This window comes from Falco peregrinus, chromosome 9, assembly GCF_023634155.1.
Source record: "Falco peregrinus isolate bFalPer1 chromosome 9, bFalPer1.pri, whole genome shotgun sequence".
Taxonomy (NCBI): Eukaryota; Metazoa; Chordata; class Aves; order Falconiformes; family Falconidae; genus Falco; species Falco peregrinus.
In genome coordinates this window covers 29,724,439-29,744,025 of record NC_073729.1, presented here as the reverse complement: position 1 = coordinate 29,744,025, position 19,587 = coordinate 29,724,439, and the positions used below count along the sequence as shown (strand labels likewise).

Genomic DNA, 19,587 nt, shown 5'->3' with positions numbered 1-19,587 from the left:
TTGATTTTTGTGTGGGTTTTTCTTTTCTTTCTTTCTTTTTTTTCCCCTTTCTTTCTCTGCAGAGAAAGAAAAAGACTGACCTGGAGAGGCTGTGGGAGTAAAAGAAAAAAACCACAGGAATGTGCCTGTTTCAGTAAAACTCACGAACGATTTCTAGCAGCCTCCTTTCCCTTAAATAATAATCACTTAGAGTAAGAAAAAGACAGGAAAAAAAATCCAACTACACCACCCTGCATTTGTTTCGACAGATCTTTTTCCTTCCCTCATCTGGCTCCTCTGACCACTCCATGCCTGGGTTATTTATGGTGTAATCTACAGCGAGGCATTGGGCTGCTGTCACACAAATTCAAGGCTCGCTAGCCATAAACCAGGCATGATTGAGATACCAAACACCCTTCTCTCCAGCGCTCCACCTCAGACGGATGGCTCTGCTTAACACTTAGTTTCCCTAAGCACTCCCTGGTCCCCCGTAAGGTCCCCCCGCGCGGGCTGGTGCCTCCCGCACCCCATCACCGCAGCACACGCCGCTGCCGCCTGGCCATGGCGCGTTATTTACTGTCGACGAGCCGAAGCTCCCCGTGGCAGAGGTGCCTGAGACTTGTACTCATCCAGCTTTGCTGGGTACAGTATCACCCGTGAGCCGTATTTAATTCCTGCTGCTGCTCCTTGCCGTGATGACATGTACGATGCTGGGCAGCGGAGCCCATCGCCAGCCAGCGCAGCCGTGCGGCTGCATCCCGGGGCAGAGCATCCTCCCACGCTGCTGCCAGCCCTTCTGTCCCACCCACACGCTCTCTGCTCACCGAGGAGAGGGCAGGTGTCCCCACTGGGGACTGTGCAGGGGAGGAAAGAGCTGAATGTCTCCCCCTCGCTGCCATCACCCTTCTCTGATCTGCTCCAAACGCCCTGCCTTTCCCATGCCCTCCTTGGGGTCTTTCCAGCCTGGCACGGAGGACACAGGCCCCCGGGGTATCACTCAGCCCTTCTTCAGCCGCCCATCCCCACTGTGCAGAGCCAAAGCCGATGAAAGGCCCTGCGCCCTCCTTGCCATGACCATCCCACACCCACGGCCGATCTGCAGGAGCCACCCTCCAACTTCTGCACGCCGGGCACTTCGTTAGCAAATGCACTTAGGAGACAGTGCCTTGGATCCTACAACACTGACTTTTTTTTTTTAAGTGATTTTTTTTTTAAAAAGGAATATATTGCACACATTTCAAGACACCCCTCTAGGGTAAAATAAAAAATATATATAGATGGCTAAAATAACAAATGAATCATAAAACTTAGAGATGGAAAAGGACTATTAGATCATCCAATTTATCTTGCTGTCTGCCAATACAGGTTTGTTCCCCGCAGACCGCTCCCCAGGGCTTTGTCTAGCCTTTCTGACTTAACTCCAGCACGCAGGGTCCTCTGCCACTTTCCTGGGAAGAATAGTTAATGGTTTAGGCATGTTTTATAGGTACAGGGCCAAATCCTGGCCTGAAGGGAGTCTCACCTGCAAGGCGCACGGGCGTTGACCCCAAATATTTTAGTTACTCCACGAGCAGCAGCACATGCACCACCGGAGCGTGTTCACCCCCTGCCCTCGCCCACGGCCACCGGCCCGTGCCACCCGCAGGGCTGCGAAGCCAGGAGCACGGTCTGCAAGGAGCCCTGTCCCCTCCGTCCCGCAGCCCTGGGTCCAGCACCTGGCAGGATGAGCACCTCCCTACCCCCGCTGCAGCGTTCCCCTGTTGATGGAGACTGCCAAACCAGCTCTCAGCAGGCTTAAGAGACTGCTCTAATTTATTCCAAGGGTTTGAACTTGTATATTTTTTTTTTTTTAATTATTGGTGATACACTTCAACAGAAGAACAAACAAACAAATAAAATCAACCCTTCAGCTTTTCAGATGGATGTTTTGGCTACGGGGCAACTTTGAAAGCTGGTTCAGTTGTTGGTTTTGCTTTCATTTTTTGCTGCTCCTTAAAACTGTCTTGATTTAATAGAAGTTAAATGTTTTCATAGGAAAATCAGGCTGGGTGGTTTGTGATTCTTTTATGTACAACACGAATATTACATTATTCAACAATTCAGGAATAAATTTAATTCTGTCTACCTTTGCTGAATGTTTTACAATTTAAATAGCTGGTCTGACAGTGAAGTCTGGGTACTAAGGAGAGATCGATTAGCTCCAGAAGGGCACCAAGGTCATGGTACAAAGGACTCCAGGTGGGACATCACCAGGTCTGCGCGAGGCAGGCAAGGAGAGCCTGGGACCAGGGGCTGGGGTTTGCCACGCCAGAAGTGGGATTGTCTGACTCACCTTCCTGAGACGGCACAAAACAGGAGGGACCCACAGTTTGCTCTGAAATTTAAAAGCCCAAAAGTGCCACTTGAGCTTGCTGCCCTACACAGACAGCCCCGCTCACCACCCCGATGCCCTCCGTTGGCAAGGGGTACCTGGCCGGGGACATCCCCCGCATGGGCCAAGCACGGGCTGAGCTTCCCCAGGAGCTGGCACACGCTGATGCCCCACGGTTCTGAGCCAGTTTGGGGCACTGCTGTGAGCACACCGCGCTCGGCACAGTGGTTCGAGAGGTTTATGTCACTCAGGGCAGCTTATTAGGAAGATTTATGGTTGGGAAAACAAAAGTTTAGAGGAACAAAAGGCAACACTACATGTCCTCAGCATCTGTTCCTGGCTCACACTGACTGCTCAGCCCCAGCTCAGAGGCAATTCTGGAGCAAATCGAGCTTTTAACTGGGCTCCAGGCTTCAGGTTGTCCTCACAGAAAGAGAAGTAACAAATTTTGCAAGAAAAACAATCCAAAAGGGAGTATAAAAGTTCAGGCTGTATCAAGTTGCTCCCTACTACCAGAAAGACCTTTCTTGGTCGTGGGAGGGAGTCAAGCTCCTGAGGATGACGATGGGATCCTCCCGGGACACAGCACACACAGACACCCAGCTGTGGGTGCTTACCCCATCCAGGGCAATCAGCTGGGAGACCCCCTCCTCCCCCACCCACCAGATCCCCCGGGGCAGCGATACAGGGCCCTCCTCAAGTGATGTCTGCTCATGTGCCTCGGTTTTGATGGTCAGCAGCACACTGGGCACCATGAATGAGCAAGCAGGAATGGGATTCAGTCCATATGACACTACAGTGGTCAGGTAAAGAAAGCACAAAACAGAGTGAGAGCTCTCCGCAGGTACCCAGCTCCCCACTGCCCCGGGACTGCGCAGTACCTTCGACACCAGCCACGTGCCCTAGAGGGGTGCTTAACCAAGCTGTGCTTTGCTAAAACGCAGTTCAAATAGCGCCTTTATTTTTTCTCAGCACATCAGACCGCTGCAGTCTTGTGGAACGAGGTCCAGACCACTCTATTTTGTAAAATTTAGGACTTCGGCAGAGTTTCTGCAGTCCAAACAGCAACCCGGGCTAAGCCTTGTGATATCTCCTCTGGTTGTCCTGAAAAATATACCCCAGGCCTTGAAACATCAAGTGCACAGCGTGTCTACAGGGCCTTGGTGAGGAGGAGGAGGCTCCTTGCAGAGACAGATAAACCTCATCGCTAATGAGAGCGTTTGGGAAACAAAGACTGCCTACACACCAAAAATATTTACTGCAATGGTACTGTCACTGGAAAGGTATTTACAACGTCTTTAATAAAGAAAAGACATACCTTTGCTGGTGAAACGGTGCTTTTATGGCTGTAACACACTTAGGGACTTTGCATAGCTGTGGCGCTGAGCGCCGCCTTTGAGATGCTGGAGAGACTCTGGTCCAGTGTTCGCTCCTGCAGCTACCCAGACGGAGCAGCGCTGCAAGGCCAAAGTTGGACATTTCAGGTGCAAAGAAAACATTAAATTACATAAAACAGAGAAATGTACCTTAAATATGAAGTTTCTCTTTTTTAGAAATGGATGCCAGCTTTTTGTTAACACTCCACTTACAATGATGCAACAGAGCTCCGGTTCCTCGGCTGCCAGAGCTGGCTCTCCACCACAAAGTCCTTTTTGCTGGCAGACTCTCACCAACCTTCATTTTTAAACAATTGCAACAAAATTCATTGAACCTGGTTTTCTGAGCCTGCAGGTCAGTGGTGCAATTCGGGTGTGATTAGGGAGCCCCAAGACTGGGCTCCATAATTCCAGTGCCAAAAACCACTGACAAGTGAAAAAAACAGAGAGCCAGAACGAAACCCAAACCCAAAACATTCATTGTACCAGGACATTCAGATATTCCCATTTAGTTGACAAGAACTGAGCAGCATTACAAGTATTTAAGAATTTTGTTTGCTTGTTTTTCCAAACTAACTAATGGAATATCAATAGCACTGGATAAACTCATCCCAGAACACACTCAGGCTAATTTAACAAAATGAGAAGCCCCTGAGCTTGGGAAAACAGCAATAATGCTAGGTTAGAGGAGGGGGGGAAATCACATTTTTTTATATAAAAATCCATCTGTAAGCAATTGTGCTAATGCTTTAAAGATGATCAGCTCAGGCTTTTGGAGTCAAGCAGGAAAACAACCAAAATTCTTATCGGGAAAGAAATTTTTCAACCTGAAAACAGATTCTGTCAAAATGTCAAAGGCCCAGATTTAGGTTCTGCTAAAAGAGCCTTTTACAAGACCCAATTTGAATAGAAATGTTGATTTCGATTACCTTGTAACCTCAAGTAACAGTTGCAGAGGGAGCCAGACAAGAAACACAAACCCAAACGAAATGCAGAAGGTAAATCAAAAAGGAACAGAAGGATTTTTTAGGAAACATTTAGGAAATACCCAACCCCATCCTCAGCCGCCTGCGGGATGTGCAGCATGATGCTCGCAGCGAGGAAGGTGCTTCACTTAACGTGTTACTCGTGCTAAAGTTTACCAAAAAATTGAGCCTGGAAAATAACTTACCTGGGCGATACAGATAACTGAAGTGCAAAGCCATGTCTCCTCGTGTACCTGGGGACTGAAACCCACAAGCAGATGTAGAGGGCACCTTGGCCTGCTGGCTGGAAAGCTGGGGAGCACCCGGAGGGTTTGGGGAGAGGTAGCTGAGAGAACACAGGAGGAAAAAAAATGCAAGTTTGGTGAAAATGTATTTCAGAAGTAATTATAATTACACTCAGTTGTTCTCATCTTCTCTTTTCCCAAACTATTTATGCTCAACTTTGACATTAAAATCTCATTCAGTTTGCTCAGGATTACTTTATTTAGCAATGTTTAATTAGATTTTTGAGAACATATAGATATAGATATATCAATTCAGAACTACCCTAAACTTCATGACAAAATGCAAACTTTTTTTTTTTAATGTATTTGATAGGAGTGGGTATTTTTTACTTTAAGTAAAAATTACTTCCTGATTTTCCAGGATTACCAGAAAACCATGAAACCTGTTGTTTCCTCTGTCTTGCACAAGTAACGGAGACTCCTCCGGTTCACTACTTACTGCTTGTTCCAATAAATGGCACCAAAGCTGGAGGGATGAAATCGCGGAAAGGTTCTTTGCAAGTAATTATTCAACAAGGCGAAAAATCTGTAATTAGGTCATGACTTTCAGAGAGGATTAATGAAAACATTTCATATGTGTAAAATGAGTTTTAAATGCCAAAGTGTTCTGTAATTATTTATTGGACCAGATTTGCTCATGCAAATAGTTCTGTACCTAAGATTCACACAGAGGAATGTCTGTCTCATAGTGATATGTACCACATTATAAAATGCATCATTTAATTAATCACAAAAATCTTGAGCAGTCAAAAATAATGGTAGCCAGCAGCTAAACTGCACACTAAATCTGCTCTCTAGCAACACATTTCAGTAAATATTGATAGGGTGAGAAGAGAAAATCGGAGATAACGTTTCTGTATCTACAGATTTCCTTTGGTTCATCTCACTTGTCGGTGAAGTTTGCTGGTGACGCTGTGATTTCTGCTGCACAGATTATTTAAATAGGTCAGCATCTCTCTGCGCGCACGGTCTGTTCGGGGGCAGCTCTGTGTTGGTTTTATTGTGTCTCTACTTTTATGCGATCGCTAATTAATTGAGGAACGTAAAGTCAACTTGGCCTTACGCTGCACGGCACCTCCAGCCAGCGGGGCTGTCTGGGGGGGCTGGTGGCTCCCCTTGGCTCACACTGCCATCTAACGCCCGGCGCTCCCTACAGCTTCCACCGCTAGTAAGAGCAAAGTAAAGTAAGCGGAGCAAAGTAAAGCAAGCGGAGCAATGAGGGGCCCTCCGAACGGACTGGGCATAACAGCCTCTCCCCATCTTACACCAGCGCAGAGGCTCCGTGTTGGAGGTTGGAGGTGAAGCCCCGACGGCTGCGGAGCCCAGGCAGGGGGAACCCCAGCGGAGACAACGGCTGAAAACTGCTGAAGAGGGAGCGGGACCACCGCCACCCGGAGTTCCCAGCTCCCAGCATCCTGCAGAGATCCAGCTGGGTCCAGAGCGTGGCGTGTTGCTTCGCTTTCGGACCAAGTGCACAGAAGGACGGGGAAGCTGCTGTGCCTGCCCGTGCAGAGCAGGCTCAGTTCAACCGCAGCCAATAATAAAATTAAGAATAGATGATCTGGGAAGATACTGCAACCTTACATTTCACTTTTTAAAGGCAGAGATGGCTTACCTACAGGTCTGTGGTCAGGACAGAGGCCAACGTGGCAGTTAAACCAGAGCGTTTGTTTTGTAAAGCCACGCTCAAGCCAGCAGCCTTCTCGCTGGAATTACGCTCCGAGCTTTGCAATGCTCCACACATGACCCAGTGCCGGGCTCGGCAGCTATCAATGATGAACTACAAAAGAAATAAAACTGCCAGTGCTCTGACCCTTGTCGCAGATAACAACGTATGTCAAAACGGCCATTCTTGCAATTAGCATGTACTCACTCAATCTGCATTATTACACGTGGTAATCATGCTGTAGCATGTTTGGAAATGCCAGATCTCACTTTAGCCAGTAATCCTAAATCATATGAGTATCTTCTGTAGAAACTACTACTTTCGATGTTATGAATTAATATTAAGATGAAATTGAATTAAATGTACTGATTTTAATGTCGTGAATGCACTCAACTATTTTTTCCCCTGAGAACCATCTGCAATTTAGAGACTTGCTAATCCTAATTAAATGCACTTTTCTCAAGTGCGTGCAAATGAACAGAGAAATCTGCTCAGTAACGCACTTGCATATTTTCCTCTTTCACAAAGGGGAAGAAACTGGTGATTTAATATTAGATCTTCCTCATAAGAGAAACCGAGCGTTCCTTCTCCATAGTTTCAAGACATACAGCAGTCCGTATCTTATCGGGTAAAGCACAGGAGGAAGCACCCTCAGACAAGCGTTTATAACGCTGCTCTGAACAGTCGAGAGACACTGTACCTTAGTTGTGCATTCCTGCGTTTGGGACGGTCCTTGAGGCCTCTGCTGCTCTGCCTGGGGGCCACAGCAGAACCCACCCCCCGTGGGTTATTGTGCCAACCAGCCTCACAGGGCGCCTGCACCGGGGGCAGCTGGCAGAGCAGCCCACGGGGGCGGCAGCACATCTCACCCACCCCTCACCTAGGGCAGCTCTACTGACACCAGCAGGGACAAGACACCCCAGCTTCAGCCACTGGCTCCGTTTCTTTTTGATTTTGGCCTTCCCCCCACAAAGAAAGTCCCAACCTTTCCATTCACCCAGGTTAGGCTGGCAATAACATCTCAGAGGAATAGAAGGAAAAAAGTTTTAGCAGCGTTAATGTAGCTCACCGCTGAGGAACCAAACCGCAGACGTGGCAGCACTGAAAGCCACCTCCAAAATGCCACGTTGTTTGAAGATGCAAGAAACCCGAAGACTTTTCCACCTTCTGTTGAATGTCCTTGTGCTGGTTCTGTATCTTTACTGCCTCCCCCTCAGTCAGACAGTGAGATTTGCCCTTTAATTTGACTTTTAATTGCACAGCTTGCAGAACACACAAACTGGCATGGCAACGTCGGCAGCCGATACGCAGCCCCTGGAATGCACAGCTATCGTCAGTCTAACTTACCTCGGAACTAACAGCAGGCGGGAGGACCCTCAGCGCTCCCAAGAGGTGCTGAAGGGAAGCTGTGGTTAACAGTGGGCTTTAGTACCCCAACGACGCTGCCACCCAGCACCACGCAGAACAGTTACGCTAAGCCCAGCCAAATGCCTTCAGCAGCAAGACCCCAAGTCCCCTGGCCGTGCACCGCCGACACTCCAAGATCTTGCCCCTTCCAAAGCAAGTGACAGACCCACACACCACATCACTTTGTTCTTAAGCTCCCACACTTTGAGGGTTTTATCTCTCCCAACAGCATCACTTTTACTGAAGAAACTAGTCTAAACAACTTCTACAAGCCTTATCACAGCAGCAAGTGCCAGCCTAGCACAGGAATCAAAAGCTTAACCTGGGATGTCAACAAGGCTGCGGCCGCTCATACAAGTGCCCTTAAGCGTTGGGTTATATTGAGGATCTCATCGGATGAGCTCCCTTTCTCTCGAGGAGGAGTTGCCTTGGACGATTCTTCTCTAGCCATCTTCCAAGCTCATAATCTAGTTTTGAGACACAGCCAGAGGTGTTGGTGAGGTCTGACACCTCAGGTAAGCTCCAAGAACACATCAGAAATTTTTCAGAACGTATTTGGTTTCAAAAACAGTTTAAGCCCATACAAATTCTGAACTCAACCAAAAAAAAATAAAACCACTCCCCTCAGTTTTATTACCACAAAAAAAAAAAATGCATACAAATAACCCAATTTCCTTTTCTGAAGGAAAGTAACTGGAAGACACAAAACAATGAGGAAACCTTTGAAGAGTTTTCCTTCTAAGCCTCACAGATGGATTTTCTGGGAAGTGACTCAGTATTTTCATATAACCAACTGAACACGGCATGAATTTGGTTTTGGGTATTGGCAGGTTCTCCTTCTCCCCCTCCCCCAGCAGCGCATGCATGACAAAAGGTCAACTGAATATGAAATTCCAGACAACTCACTTTAAGCTTTAAAAGCAAGACACAGAAACCAGTTTTGCAAAACACCAAGTCTATATTTACATCCACATGTAATAATATACTCAACTAAAGTGAAATACATCATAAATTAAATGAGTAATGTATGCCTACTGCTTAACAACTTCCGGTTTTGACAATTACAATAAACCAAAATGGAATGAAATAAATACATAAACAAAAAAAAAATCAACAATTTGTACCTCTATATATGCACTGTCATTTCCAAAGAAACATACAAAACCAGTAGTATCCCAATAGTTAATACTGATGGGCAAAGTGTATTCTGAAGCACAGGGCCGTGCTGTCACGAAATAAAAGAGTCCTCATGTCCGTTTTTTCCATTCCAACCCCAAGATACCCACCAAAAAAGCACCTTGAGGGAAACTGTACCAGCTTGAAGGGAGATTAAAAACAAACAAGTCTTAGGTCTGTTCATTGAAACAACTTAAAAACCAGCCCGGCACATTTTTGTCACAGAACCCTGTAAGGTACACAGATGATAGTTACAGCATGCATTCTATAAGACTCATTGAAAGATCACGCAAAAAAATAGATTAACCATTTTCCAAGTGAATTCGTCTTCAAAAAATAGGCTATAAAAGTGCAAAACTAGGAAAACAAAAATCTAGATTATGTACATATGGCTCAGCTTATGAACAGGAAAAAAGGTAAATAGTGTACAATTTCCTGATACACAGCACTTCATTACATCGCCAGTTTACAGAGACATTAAAAATAGGTCCCATATACAGGAACTAAGACGTACAACTAGAACATCTCAAGTTGCATAATGAAAAAACAAGAGTTTCTAGGTCTTGCTATTTTACATTTGCTGTAGGAGGGAAGAGAGCAAAATGAACAGTGCAAAATTTCCCATTTTTTGTTTTACTAAAATATATGGAAGTCAAAGCCAGGTACAGAAGAAATTAACTCTTAACTACAGGCTTTATGAGAAGCAACTAGGAACACCAGTCAAAATATGCAACGATTCTGCTTACTGGCTGGTAACTGGCCATCTTCCCTTTACAAAAATTAAACTGCATGTGCATTAGAAAAAACCCTTGTTGTCTTTGCAAAAAAATAAAAGGAGATATTCTCCCATTTACAGGTTATTTCTCACTTATTTTAACCACCCAGTAGATGCTAAAACTCGACATCAAGAAGCTTCCAAGCACAGTCAAGCAGGCTACACCATAGCCACATCCCTTTTGAAGTCTGTAGATCCCATATTCATATTGCAAGTCTGTTTTGTTTCTGACTTTACAGTTTGGACAAAGGTGCAAAGTAGTTTTCCTCTAAATGTAACTGTATTGAGTTTAGTACAAAACTAAACATTTGAAACATTTAGATTAGTATCGTTTCTCATGCAAGTCCTAGGTGTTTTCTGCTGTAAGAGTTTGCATGTTGGTAGAGATGGTTAAGAGGCTTCTCTGAAGAACAGCAACCAATGCCAAGAGAAGGATCCAACCATATTTCAGGAACACCACACTGAAATCCAAATGTCAAGTATTGCCTCATCCTTGCATTTAAAAATATGCTGGAAACAACCCCAGGGAAACAGATCCCTCCAACATGTAATGGTCCTAACATACACAAGGCAGACCAGCATAATGTCAGCACCATCGCTTTGATGTTCACAGATGTTCACAACATTCATAAACTGGACAGTTTCAGACAGTTTATTTGGAAGTTGTTTAAAAAGACTAACACAGTTCAACAGAAAAAACAGATGAGAAACTTTCACCTTTATGAAAAAGGAGCATTAAGCCAACAGGATTTCAACTTCAGCATCTACAGTTTACCTGAGGTGCAATTATATATTCTTTCAAAGAGAAACTCTTCAGCAGCGCTCAAGTATGTAAAAATATAATTCCTACCTAATATTTGGTCAATTAATTCTAATGAAAAATATTCCAAAAAGTCAATGTCAAGATATACATTCTCCACACACCTTCATAACCCAATTATTTAGACTACTTTTATGGCTATTTGGTACAAAATGTTAACAGAACCAGTATTATAAAACTGTAGTGTTTTTATATACAGTACAATCACAGCTTAGTTCAGTAGCTTTCACCATTCATTTTTACTCAAGGGATGAACTGCACGTGTAACTCCATAGAAAATGCATTTGTTTCCTTAGACCTAGAGGGTGGAAAAAAAAAGAAAATATTTTAATGGTATACAACTATACAATAGTACAACATGTTTTTTGTTGCGAGGAGTATCTTTCAAACACAAAGGGAATTTCTTCTGCACCTTTACATAAGTGTATTTAGAAAGTGATACTGCCATATAAGGTTTGTGTCTTCTACCTGCCAAATAAAACCTGGCAATCAAGTCTGCTTTTGAAGATACTCAAGCCCCAAGTAGAAATACAGGCAGGAAACCGAGTTAGCTTAAAAGCAGAACTAGACAAAAATACGCTTAGTAGGGGGACAATAAAAGCTGGAAGATTAGAAGAACATCAAGAAATAGTGAAGTATTTTTTAAAACTATCAACTTGATGTCAGATAGCTCTGCTCCCCAGATATATAAAATCTTTCCATAAAATAGTGTGTGCTGGTCCAGGTGCTACAGCATTCAAGACACATCTCCTTAAATTTGAATGAGGAAGATTATCTGTAGCTGTAGGTTTGAGAAAAGCATACACATTTATTTATAGCCTTAGTATTTATCTCCTTAGCAGCCAATAATGTTGCAAACACAATGGGGTGGTTAAGTTGAGAAACAGCTACAGGACTGAAGAGATGAAGCATGGGAATTCAGCATACCAGGCTGATTCTTCTCACTTGACCTGTTTCTTTAAGAAACTACACTCACCCCTCAGTCAAACAAAGGAAAAATTATTTGGAATAACCTCTCCAGTACAAAACTGTCGAGGTGGTATAAGGAAACCCTTACTTCTCCATGAAATAACCTACCAAGTAAGAGTCTTGTCATTTGAGGCAATCCTCACAATCTTCAGTTGTAAAATGAGTAACGTCTACGTTTTCAGGAAGGACTAACCAACGTAACCTCTTAGAGGATTCATGAACTGTGATAACAGACACCCTCTCATTTCTAGTTCTCTGCAGGATGCTCCCCCACCTCCAAGTACTGACTTAAGGGGAAAGTCCTTTCCTTCAACTCTTCCACTGGCAACTAATTAATACATTCATCTATGGTTAGCCCTCCCGTTTCTTTTAGAAAAGAAGCGTCTGTGTACTTTTTATGCAAGCCTTTACCACCACCCTAATTAACTAATGCTGCTACACCAGTATTTGGTTGGCTTAGAAAAGAGAGGAGGAGTTTGTATTTTCAGCTATTCTGGTTCAGACTTTCACAACCTCTCATCACGCTGTGAGCAACCTTTGATGCCAGGAGTACATAATGCAACATTTAAGTAACAATTAGTTCAAAAGGTTTTGTTTACCGTTTCTTGAAGTAAATGATTAAGTCTTCTTGTCACTTGGTCGAAAGTGTGCATTACCAATGAAACTTTCATAGCTTCGCTTTTGTAGCACGCTGCTAGACAAGTGTTGGTATGACACCGATCTCTTTCCTGACAAAAATTTAGAGGAGTTAGAATTATTTCCTGCTAATCTAACTGGTCAGACATTCAGTTGCGAGCAGGTCTATGCTAGCATCCAGAATCCCAGAATACCAGACACTACTACAAATCACCTCGTGAGCAGGGCTGAAGACAACAGATATTCCTAGTCCCGGTAAAAGATTATACGAAATTTAGTATCCTTGTTAGTATGAGAACAAATACAAGGTGAATGAAAAGTATTAATTTAACAGCTTTGTTCTAAGCTGTATGCATGTGATGTCCATTTCCCACCTTTTGCTCATTTTATTTGCAAGAAAATTTTTTTGCTTAACTCATAAAACTTGCTTCACTTCAAGAAGGTTTAAGTGCTGCAGTAATGTATAGCATGATGCCTACATAATCCAGTTTCTGTATTTGTTTGAAAATTGAATTTTTGAATACAAGTATTTGAAAGGAAAACCAGGTATACTACATTATTGCCATCATGGATTATATGGCAATTGTGACACTTTAAAGGGTGTTAAAGAGCGTTAATACACATGTACTTGAAAACCTTTGTTAAGCAATTTTCAGTCTAGTATACAGGTACTTTCATGTTTATCTGAGACCATTAATTCAGATTTATATATGTGAAATCAATGCCTGTTCCATATTAAGTCTTATTAGCTTAAGCAAGCAGTCAAAAACACTTCATAAAATTAAGGAAAAAAGTCAAGAATCATTACTCCCACCGGATACAAAAAGCCCAACTGCCATCCATATTCTGTAAGAGCTTTAAATGCAGCATTGAAAAAAAACCTAGCAAGCTTTAATTAAATTAAAATGGCAAAGCTAAATTAATATTTCAACAGAATCTACGAAGCCATTGGAGTGTGTCATGAGCAATTGTCTTTAATTTGCAGCCTCTGCCAGATCAATCAGCCAACAGGTTATCCTTGATAGCATGTTGCCATTGCAAAGGCAACTAATTTGAAAATAACACAAACTGAGTGGTTTCAGAATGTTTCTGTCTCTTCAGGGCAACACAGAATGGCAGAGCTTACAAGCAGTAACGGAAGGCATCGTGCTTTAATCAAGTTTGCCAAGTGGAACATATTCTCATGACAACTTGATCCAGCTTTTAACATGCAACAGAACATGTTCATAGGACCTAAATAATGTTGCCACAAGGCACACAGGCCCTTAAAAAAGGTTTTGACATCATGTTTTATAGTATCACCAGAGTTCAACAAAAAGGCTACAGAAACCTGCAGGTGTAGACCTGCAGGATTTTACATAGGGTATCTTACAAAATTAATCTCTGAGGAGTTGCAACTCTTAAACAGCTGTACTTCAGCTTTTTAACAAAAAAAGGATTTGCAGAAAAACTTTCATCTCCACTGTCTCCACCCACATTAAAACTCTTAACACCGAGAAGTTTGCCTGTCTGCTACCCCATATCCTCTCAGCTATCAAGGTTTGGGTTGGGTATTTCCAGGCAGAATGGTTGGAAAACTAGGAAATTAACCTTTAAAACCTGTATTTTCATGCACTGAGCTTTTATTAAGTTGCTAAGAAAACCCACAGATGGGGGGTCTTGTTTCATAAGTCTTTCCAATGTAGGTAACGTTCATAAAAAGTTGCTTTTCTTGCCTTAAGACAACACCACGTAACAATGAAATCTTTATTTCCGTGACAACAATGCTGTCAAACTAGCTGCAGCCAGTTTTGAGCCCTCTAAATAACAAGAAACAGTAGAAGTTCTTGACTATAGGCTACTGTCTCCAGGCTAGCACCAAAGAAGAGGAAGAAAAGCCTACCACAGAGTTTTCTGGCAGACAGGTGGAGCTTTCAAAAGAAGAACAAGGTGGATTCCAATGAAGTCACTGTTTAAAAATAGCATTGCATCAACTGCTACTTCAGCAGGCTAACCTCACTAAGACTACTGGCAAAATAAAATAATTCCCCTATCCCCAAAGCACACTAAGGGGGAATAAGGAAAGGAGCAAGGCATTACCCACCTTCTAGTCCTCAGGGTAGACTACTCATCTAGCTGGCTGACTTTTTAACCTTCCCCTTCTTGTTTTTGTGAAAATTAAAAAAGCATCCCCTCAAAATCCTGAACATGCTATCTGCTCAACAGGTAGCTATGTCATGAAGCACAAGTCCTCGGACACGTCAAATTAACATAGTTTAGTCCTTAAGGACAGTCAAATCCTCCACCAAATGTTGAGATCATACATGAAGTTCTTAGCTACCATCAACCACTAATTTAAACAGAAGAAAAAGAGGGGGGAAAAAAAAAAAGGGGGGCGGGGGGGGGGGGGAAGGGGAGGTAGTCTTGCAAAGCATTGTACATTCCACAACTGCATGAATGACTTCTGTACTCAGAAAAAACCCTGGACATATTTCATTCTCTCAGATCACTAGGAATCAGCACCATTTGTCCTTCTGCCCGTCCCTCTGCATTCTGTGCATAACCTAGTGCCCATTTTACATTCCTCACAGCAATTCATGGTACAGTTCATGGTACACAGACAACGCTCTTCATGAAACTAGGAATTAAGTCCATTTCACAACCACTTCAGTGAGTCAGCTGTGATGCTGTCTTTTCCTTTATCCACTCCCTACCCAGACTGGAAACAGCACCGTAACACTTGCCTTCATCCTTCCATAACCCACTAGCAAGCCTGAATATTTATGAAGCCCACAACCTTAAAACAAGCAAACACAAACCAAAAAAAGAGTTAGCAAACACATTTTTTGCTGCATAAGTAAATGCAGATTCACTATTTTACAAGTCACTGACCTAAGGTAACACCCCTGCTTATTAAAAACCCAAACTGCTTTAGAATAATCTTACTGCTTCCAGAGAATGGGAGTATTCACAGAGTTTAAGAACGTAGAAGAGTCTTTAAGACTACACAGCACATACGCACTATTCATTTTTATAATAGGATCTTCATTTCAAAATTCAAAGTCCTATATTTACAGCTAAGTCCATACTGACCTCAGCTTAGTCATAAATACCAACTTCTACAAATAGACAACTGCTTAAATATGACCTAGCACCTTTCAGTCTTGGCCTCCTGCTAAGTTTTGAAAATGTTGACTAAGAAAAAAAAAAACAAACAAAAAAAACCCAAAAAACAAAAAAGGGTTTCATAGAAGTACCAAAGTTTTCCAAATGCATCACAAAACATTTCTCTCTGCTAGACCCAGAATTTTCCACAAAGCATTACTACATAGTCCAATGAGACACCATAATTAGAATAGCAGAAATATGTTGTCTTGATTTAATAAAGCATTCTGTTCCTACTAAAAACTATGCATTATTTTAAAAGCGTTGAAGAACAGGTATAAGATTTAAATCATAGCTTTATGATTTGTTTTAAAAATCTGCATTTTCTGCAACTGAAGGAAACAATTGTCCATGACTGCTTCCCCCCACCCCCACTTTTTTTTTTTTTTTTTTAGAAAGAGGTTTTTATTAACATTCCAGATGGTCTCAGACTTCTTGTATATTAAGCAGAAAGGCTCGTTCCATATCCTGGATTAGTAAGCATGTCTGGAGTGCTCTGATGAGCAAACAATACATGTTTGCTATCAGAGACCATGGCAGGGTGGAGGAGGGAACTTGAGGAACTTTAAATTAGATTCTTTAAGACTTTCCATGCCTAATTCTCCAAGCCAGGACTTTGCTGAACCTGAATTTTAAATTTAAAATCCAAGCATTGCCCAGACTTGGTGAAATGCTAAATACAGCTTTATTTTCTCCATTTCAAGGTGGGTACGCAATTATTTATGGTTCATTCACCTTTCTTTGTAATGGTGCAAGACATTTAACTAGGAAAGAGATACAATACCTTCCACTGTAGAGCTGGTTACTTGGCCATTGCTAGATCCACAAGAACTGTAAAGTGATCCAGAGCTATATGGCTCATAAGGTTTGAGAACAGTCAACATATTAGGAGGATCAACATCATCTGAATTCAGAAGCCCTTGTTTGGTTGGCAAAACAGAGGATGCAGGTTTGGTGCGAGAACATTCCTGAGGTAGCAGATTTGGGTATCTGTTTGCAACACGAGATCTGCTCATTTCGTATCTTCTGTAATTAGCCATTGGAGAGTCAGTATGTTCAACAGCTAATACATTAGGTTTCATTCGTTTAGAAGACGTTTCACCATAGTCTAGATTTACATTGCTCACAGATTTACTACAAAGATAGTCTCTTCCACGATGACAAGACCAGGCAGATTCATTCAGGTGAGAGTCGAGAGCTCCATTCATACTGCTGCTTACAAGACCAGATTGAGATTGAGACACTGGGATACTGGGAGCTTTTACTTTAGATTCAGATCTTTTTACTCTGTCCGATACTGGAGAGATACTGGAACTGGAGTGCATTTCTTGCTGAGGTTGTCTATAGTTAGTTGCCTGAGCTCCAATATTACTTTGCTGTTTATGAAACTTGAGGTTACTTGGGGCTGCGCTGCTTGAGTCAGTCACTGAAAAGACAGGGACTTTGTTCTGTGGAGGATGGCATTGTTTAGCTTTCCCTGTTGGCAACAGCTTTTGCTGTGTAGATGGGGAAGTCTTACTTCTTTTAGAATTAAAAGACAGAGGAAGCACATCTTTACCAAGCAGAGCTGGAGGGCATCCAGTGCGTCTGGCTTTAGCTGGAGCCTTGTTTCTACAGCCATTTTTGTTAACGGTGTCAGGATTGTATTTGTGCATCAGCCTCTGGTGCATCATTAGGACTTCTGGGTAAAATGTTCTGTAAGTACAAAATGAACAGGTGCTGGGTGCTAGCTGACCTCTAGTTGAAACCACTGAACATTCTTGTGAAGTCCCAATAGATAAGTTCAAGGGCTTTTCTTGAGAGTCCACCACAGGTTTGCATTTGTAGTTTTCAGTGCTCTCTCGCACATCATTCGTGGGTTTTCCATCCTTTAAAGCACCAACATACTGGACGTCATCTCCCTCTGATGCCACAGAGGCCTGCCTCTCTCTTTTATGAGGAACATTGCGCTGAGCTTCCTTTGTTTCCTTCTCAGCCTTCAGTTTTTCCAGGTAAAGAGTGGACACATTCTTATGTATTTGATTTGAATTGTTACAAACGGAACCTCTGTTCAATTCCCTAGAATTATTTTTACTTTTCAAAAAGACTGTGCTGCCTATTGCATTGTTCAGGGACAGAATTTCCTTTTGCTGCTTGGTAGGTGGGCGGCCCTCAGCATCTTTGGCACAATCAAAAAGCCTTTTTGAATTTTTGGTTTCTTGAGCACCATCAGCAACCAGCAAGAGCTCTGTCTCCTGACTCTGTGATGAAACTTTGCTCTCACTTTTCACATCTGCTGCACTATCGGCTTGCTTGTCCTTGTGATGCCTCTCTAAGTGATACCTCAGTGAAGTTTTCTGTGCTGCTGCGTACTCACAGAATTCACATTTGTACGGTTTTTCACCTGAAACACAGTTTTGTCAGTAAGTTTGATACAATTTTAAGTCTTGAATACAGTTAAACACAAGGGAATAATGTAGACCACGAAACAGTAAAATAGATTTTTCTTTTCCTTTCCACATACTCGTAACTCCCAAGCTCATCTAAATCATTTAAACCACTACACCTTACCACTTTTACTAACTACAGTGACATCTTCTGGCTGCAATGAAGATATTTTCCACACGTTGGCTATGCATGGGGATGGTAGCTGACGGTATGTTTGGCAAAGATAAGCAAGAAGTACAACCATGGGTCAACAACAATTTACAGCCCTTGATCATACCACAGGTATGCTATTCAACAACACAAATGTTACAGTTCATCTATAAATAGAGTTGTTTCAAAAAAACAGGGACATACATTAACAGAAGAAGGAGGAGTTTGCCTGGCTACAGAAAACAAACAGAAAAAGACACAGCTTTTTCCCAGGTAGCAGCAACTAGCAGACAATCAGTTTACTACTTGGGAAAAAGGCTTTTTTAAACAAACAAACAAAACCAACACACACAAACAAGAAGTCAAACGAAACTAACAAAACAACACTAGAATTTTTGCTAGACTGCTAAACATAGAAAGTTTTCAAAGATATTGTGTTCTTAACAGTAGTTAATATAATTAGCCTTATTCAACAAGATTTACACCTATGTAAATAATTAGTTCTTTCCAAGAAATGTGAATTGGAATGATTTAAATTTTTTTTGTAACATGAGCAAAAACTTTGTTCTTAATCTCAATAATTTGGAAGGCAAGTTCTGTTTTTCTTAAGCAAAACTAAACACACCATCCAACTGCATTCAGCAGACTTCCTTCCCCTCCCACAAAGGTGAAGCCCATTTACCTGTATGAGTTCTGAGATGAATATTGAGGTAATAATTTGAGCGAAAATACTTTCCACAATAGCTGCATTCTCTGGATGCTCCAAGGTTTTTAACTTTTGTTCTTTCCAAACCATCTTCATTTTTATCTTTGGGAGAAAATATAGCTGTATTATGAAGAGCAAATGCAAATTTGTAGTCCCATTTAAAACTCTACCTACCTATTTTAACTGCCTTTTTTAAGGAAAAACACAGAATGATAAACTGTTGTCAACTCCTACAGTCAACAAGCATCTTTTGTCCTGTACCGCTGCAGAGCGAAAGAGTTAAAAAGGTTTCTGCCTGTGTCAAGCAACACTGTGGTTAGTGACTGTAATGAAAACTTCCCAGAGAACAAGAACACAAAACTAGGTCTCAAAAAAAAAAAAAAAAAAAAAAAGGGGGGGGGGGGGGGGGAGGGTTGGCCTTTGTTACTGACCTACAGGAACTTGAATGAGAATCTCAAAAATTCAGGTTATAAACTGCATTCTTTAATAAAAGGCAGTGTCTGAATTCGTAAGGGTGAGCATGATTCAGACTGTAAAACCTCCTCTGCACACCATGGCAAAACACAGAATGGTGTTGTAGGGAAGGCAGGCGAGAAGAAACATTTTTCTTATTAATAATTATTGTTATTATTTCTATGCTAATCGATGGAGTGTCATATCTGTATAACAACATCCTTAGATCTAACAAGTAATCTTTTTTTCACTAGAAGCAGTA

At 42.3% G+C, this 19,587-nt stretch overlaps 1 protein-coding gene across 2 annotated transcripts in view; it reads right to left on the bottom strand.

The window, feature by feature from the left end:
• Window positions 1-9,007: 9,007 nt before the first annotated feature.
• ZNF217 (zinc finger protein 217) overlaps window positions 9,008-19,587 on the bottom strand; it is a 28,803-nt gene continuing 18,223 nt past the window's right edge. For both annotated transcript variants that reach the window (XM_055813893.1, XM_055813894.1), the window contains exons 3-6: window positions 18,849-18,974; window positions 16,374-17,972; window positions 12,409-12,537; window positions 9,008-11,138 (exon numbers count right to left, since the gene is read on the bottom strand). In XM_055813893.1, coding sequence (XP_055669868.1) covers window positions 12,428-12,537; window positions 16,374-17,972; window positions 18,849-18,974 — 1,835 coding nt within the window. In that variant the 3' untranslated portion in view covers window positions 9,008-11,138; window positions 12,409-12,427. The remainder of the gene's footprint in view (window positions 11,139-12,408; window positions 12,538-16,373; window positions 17,973-18,848; window positions 18,975-19,587) is intronic.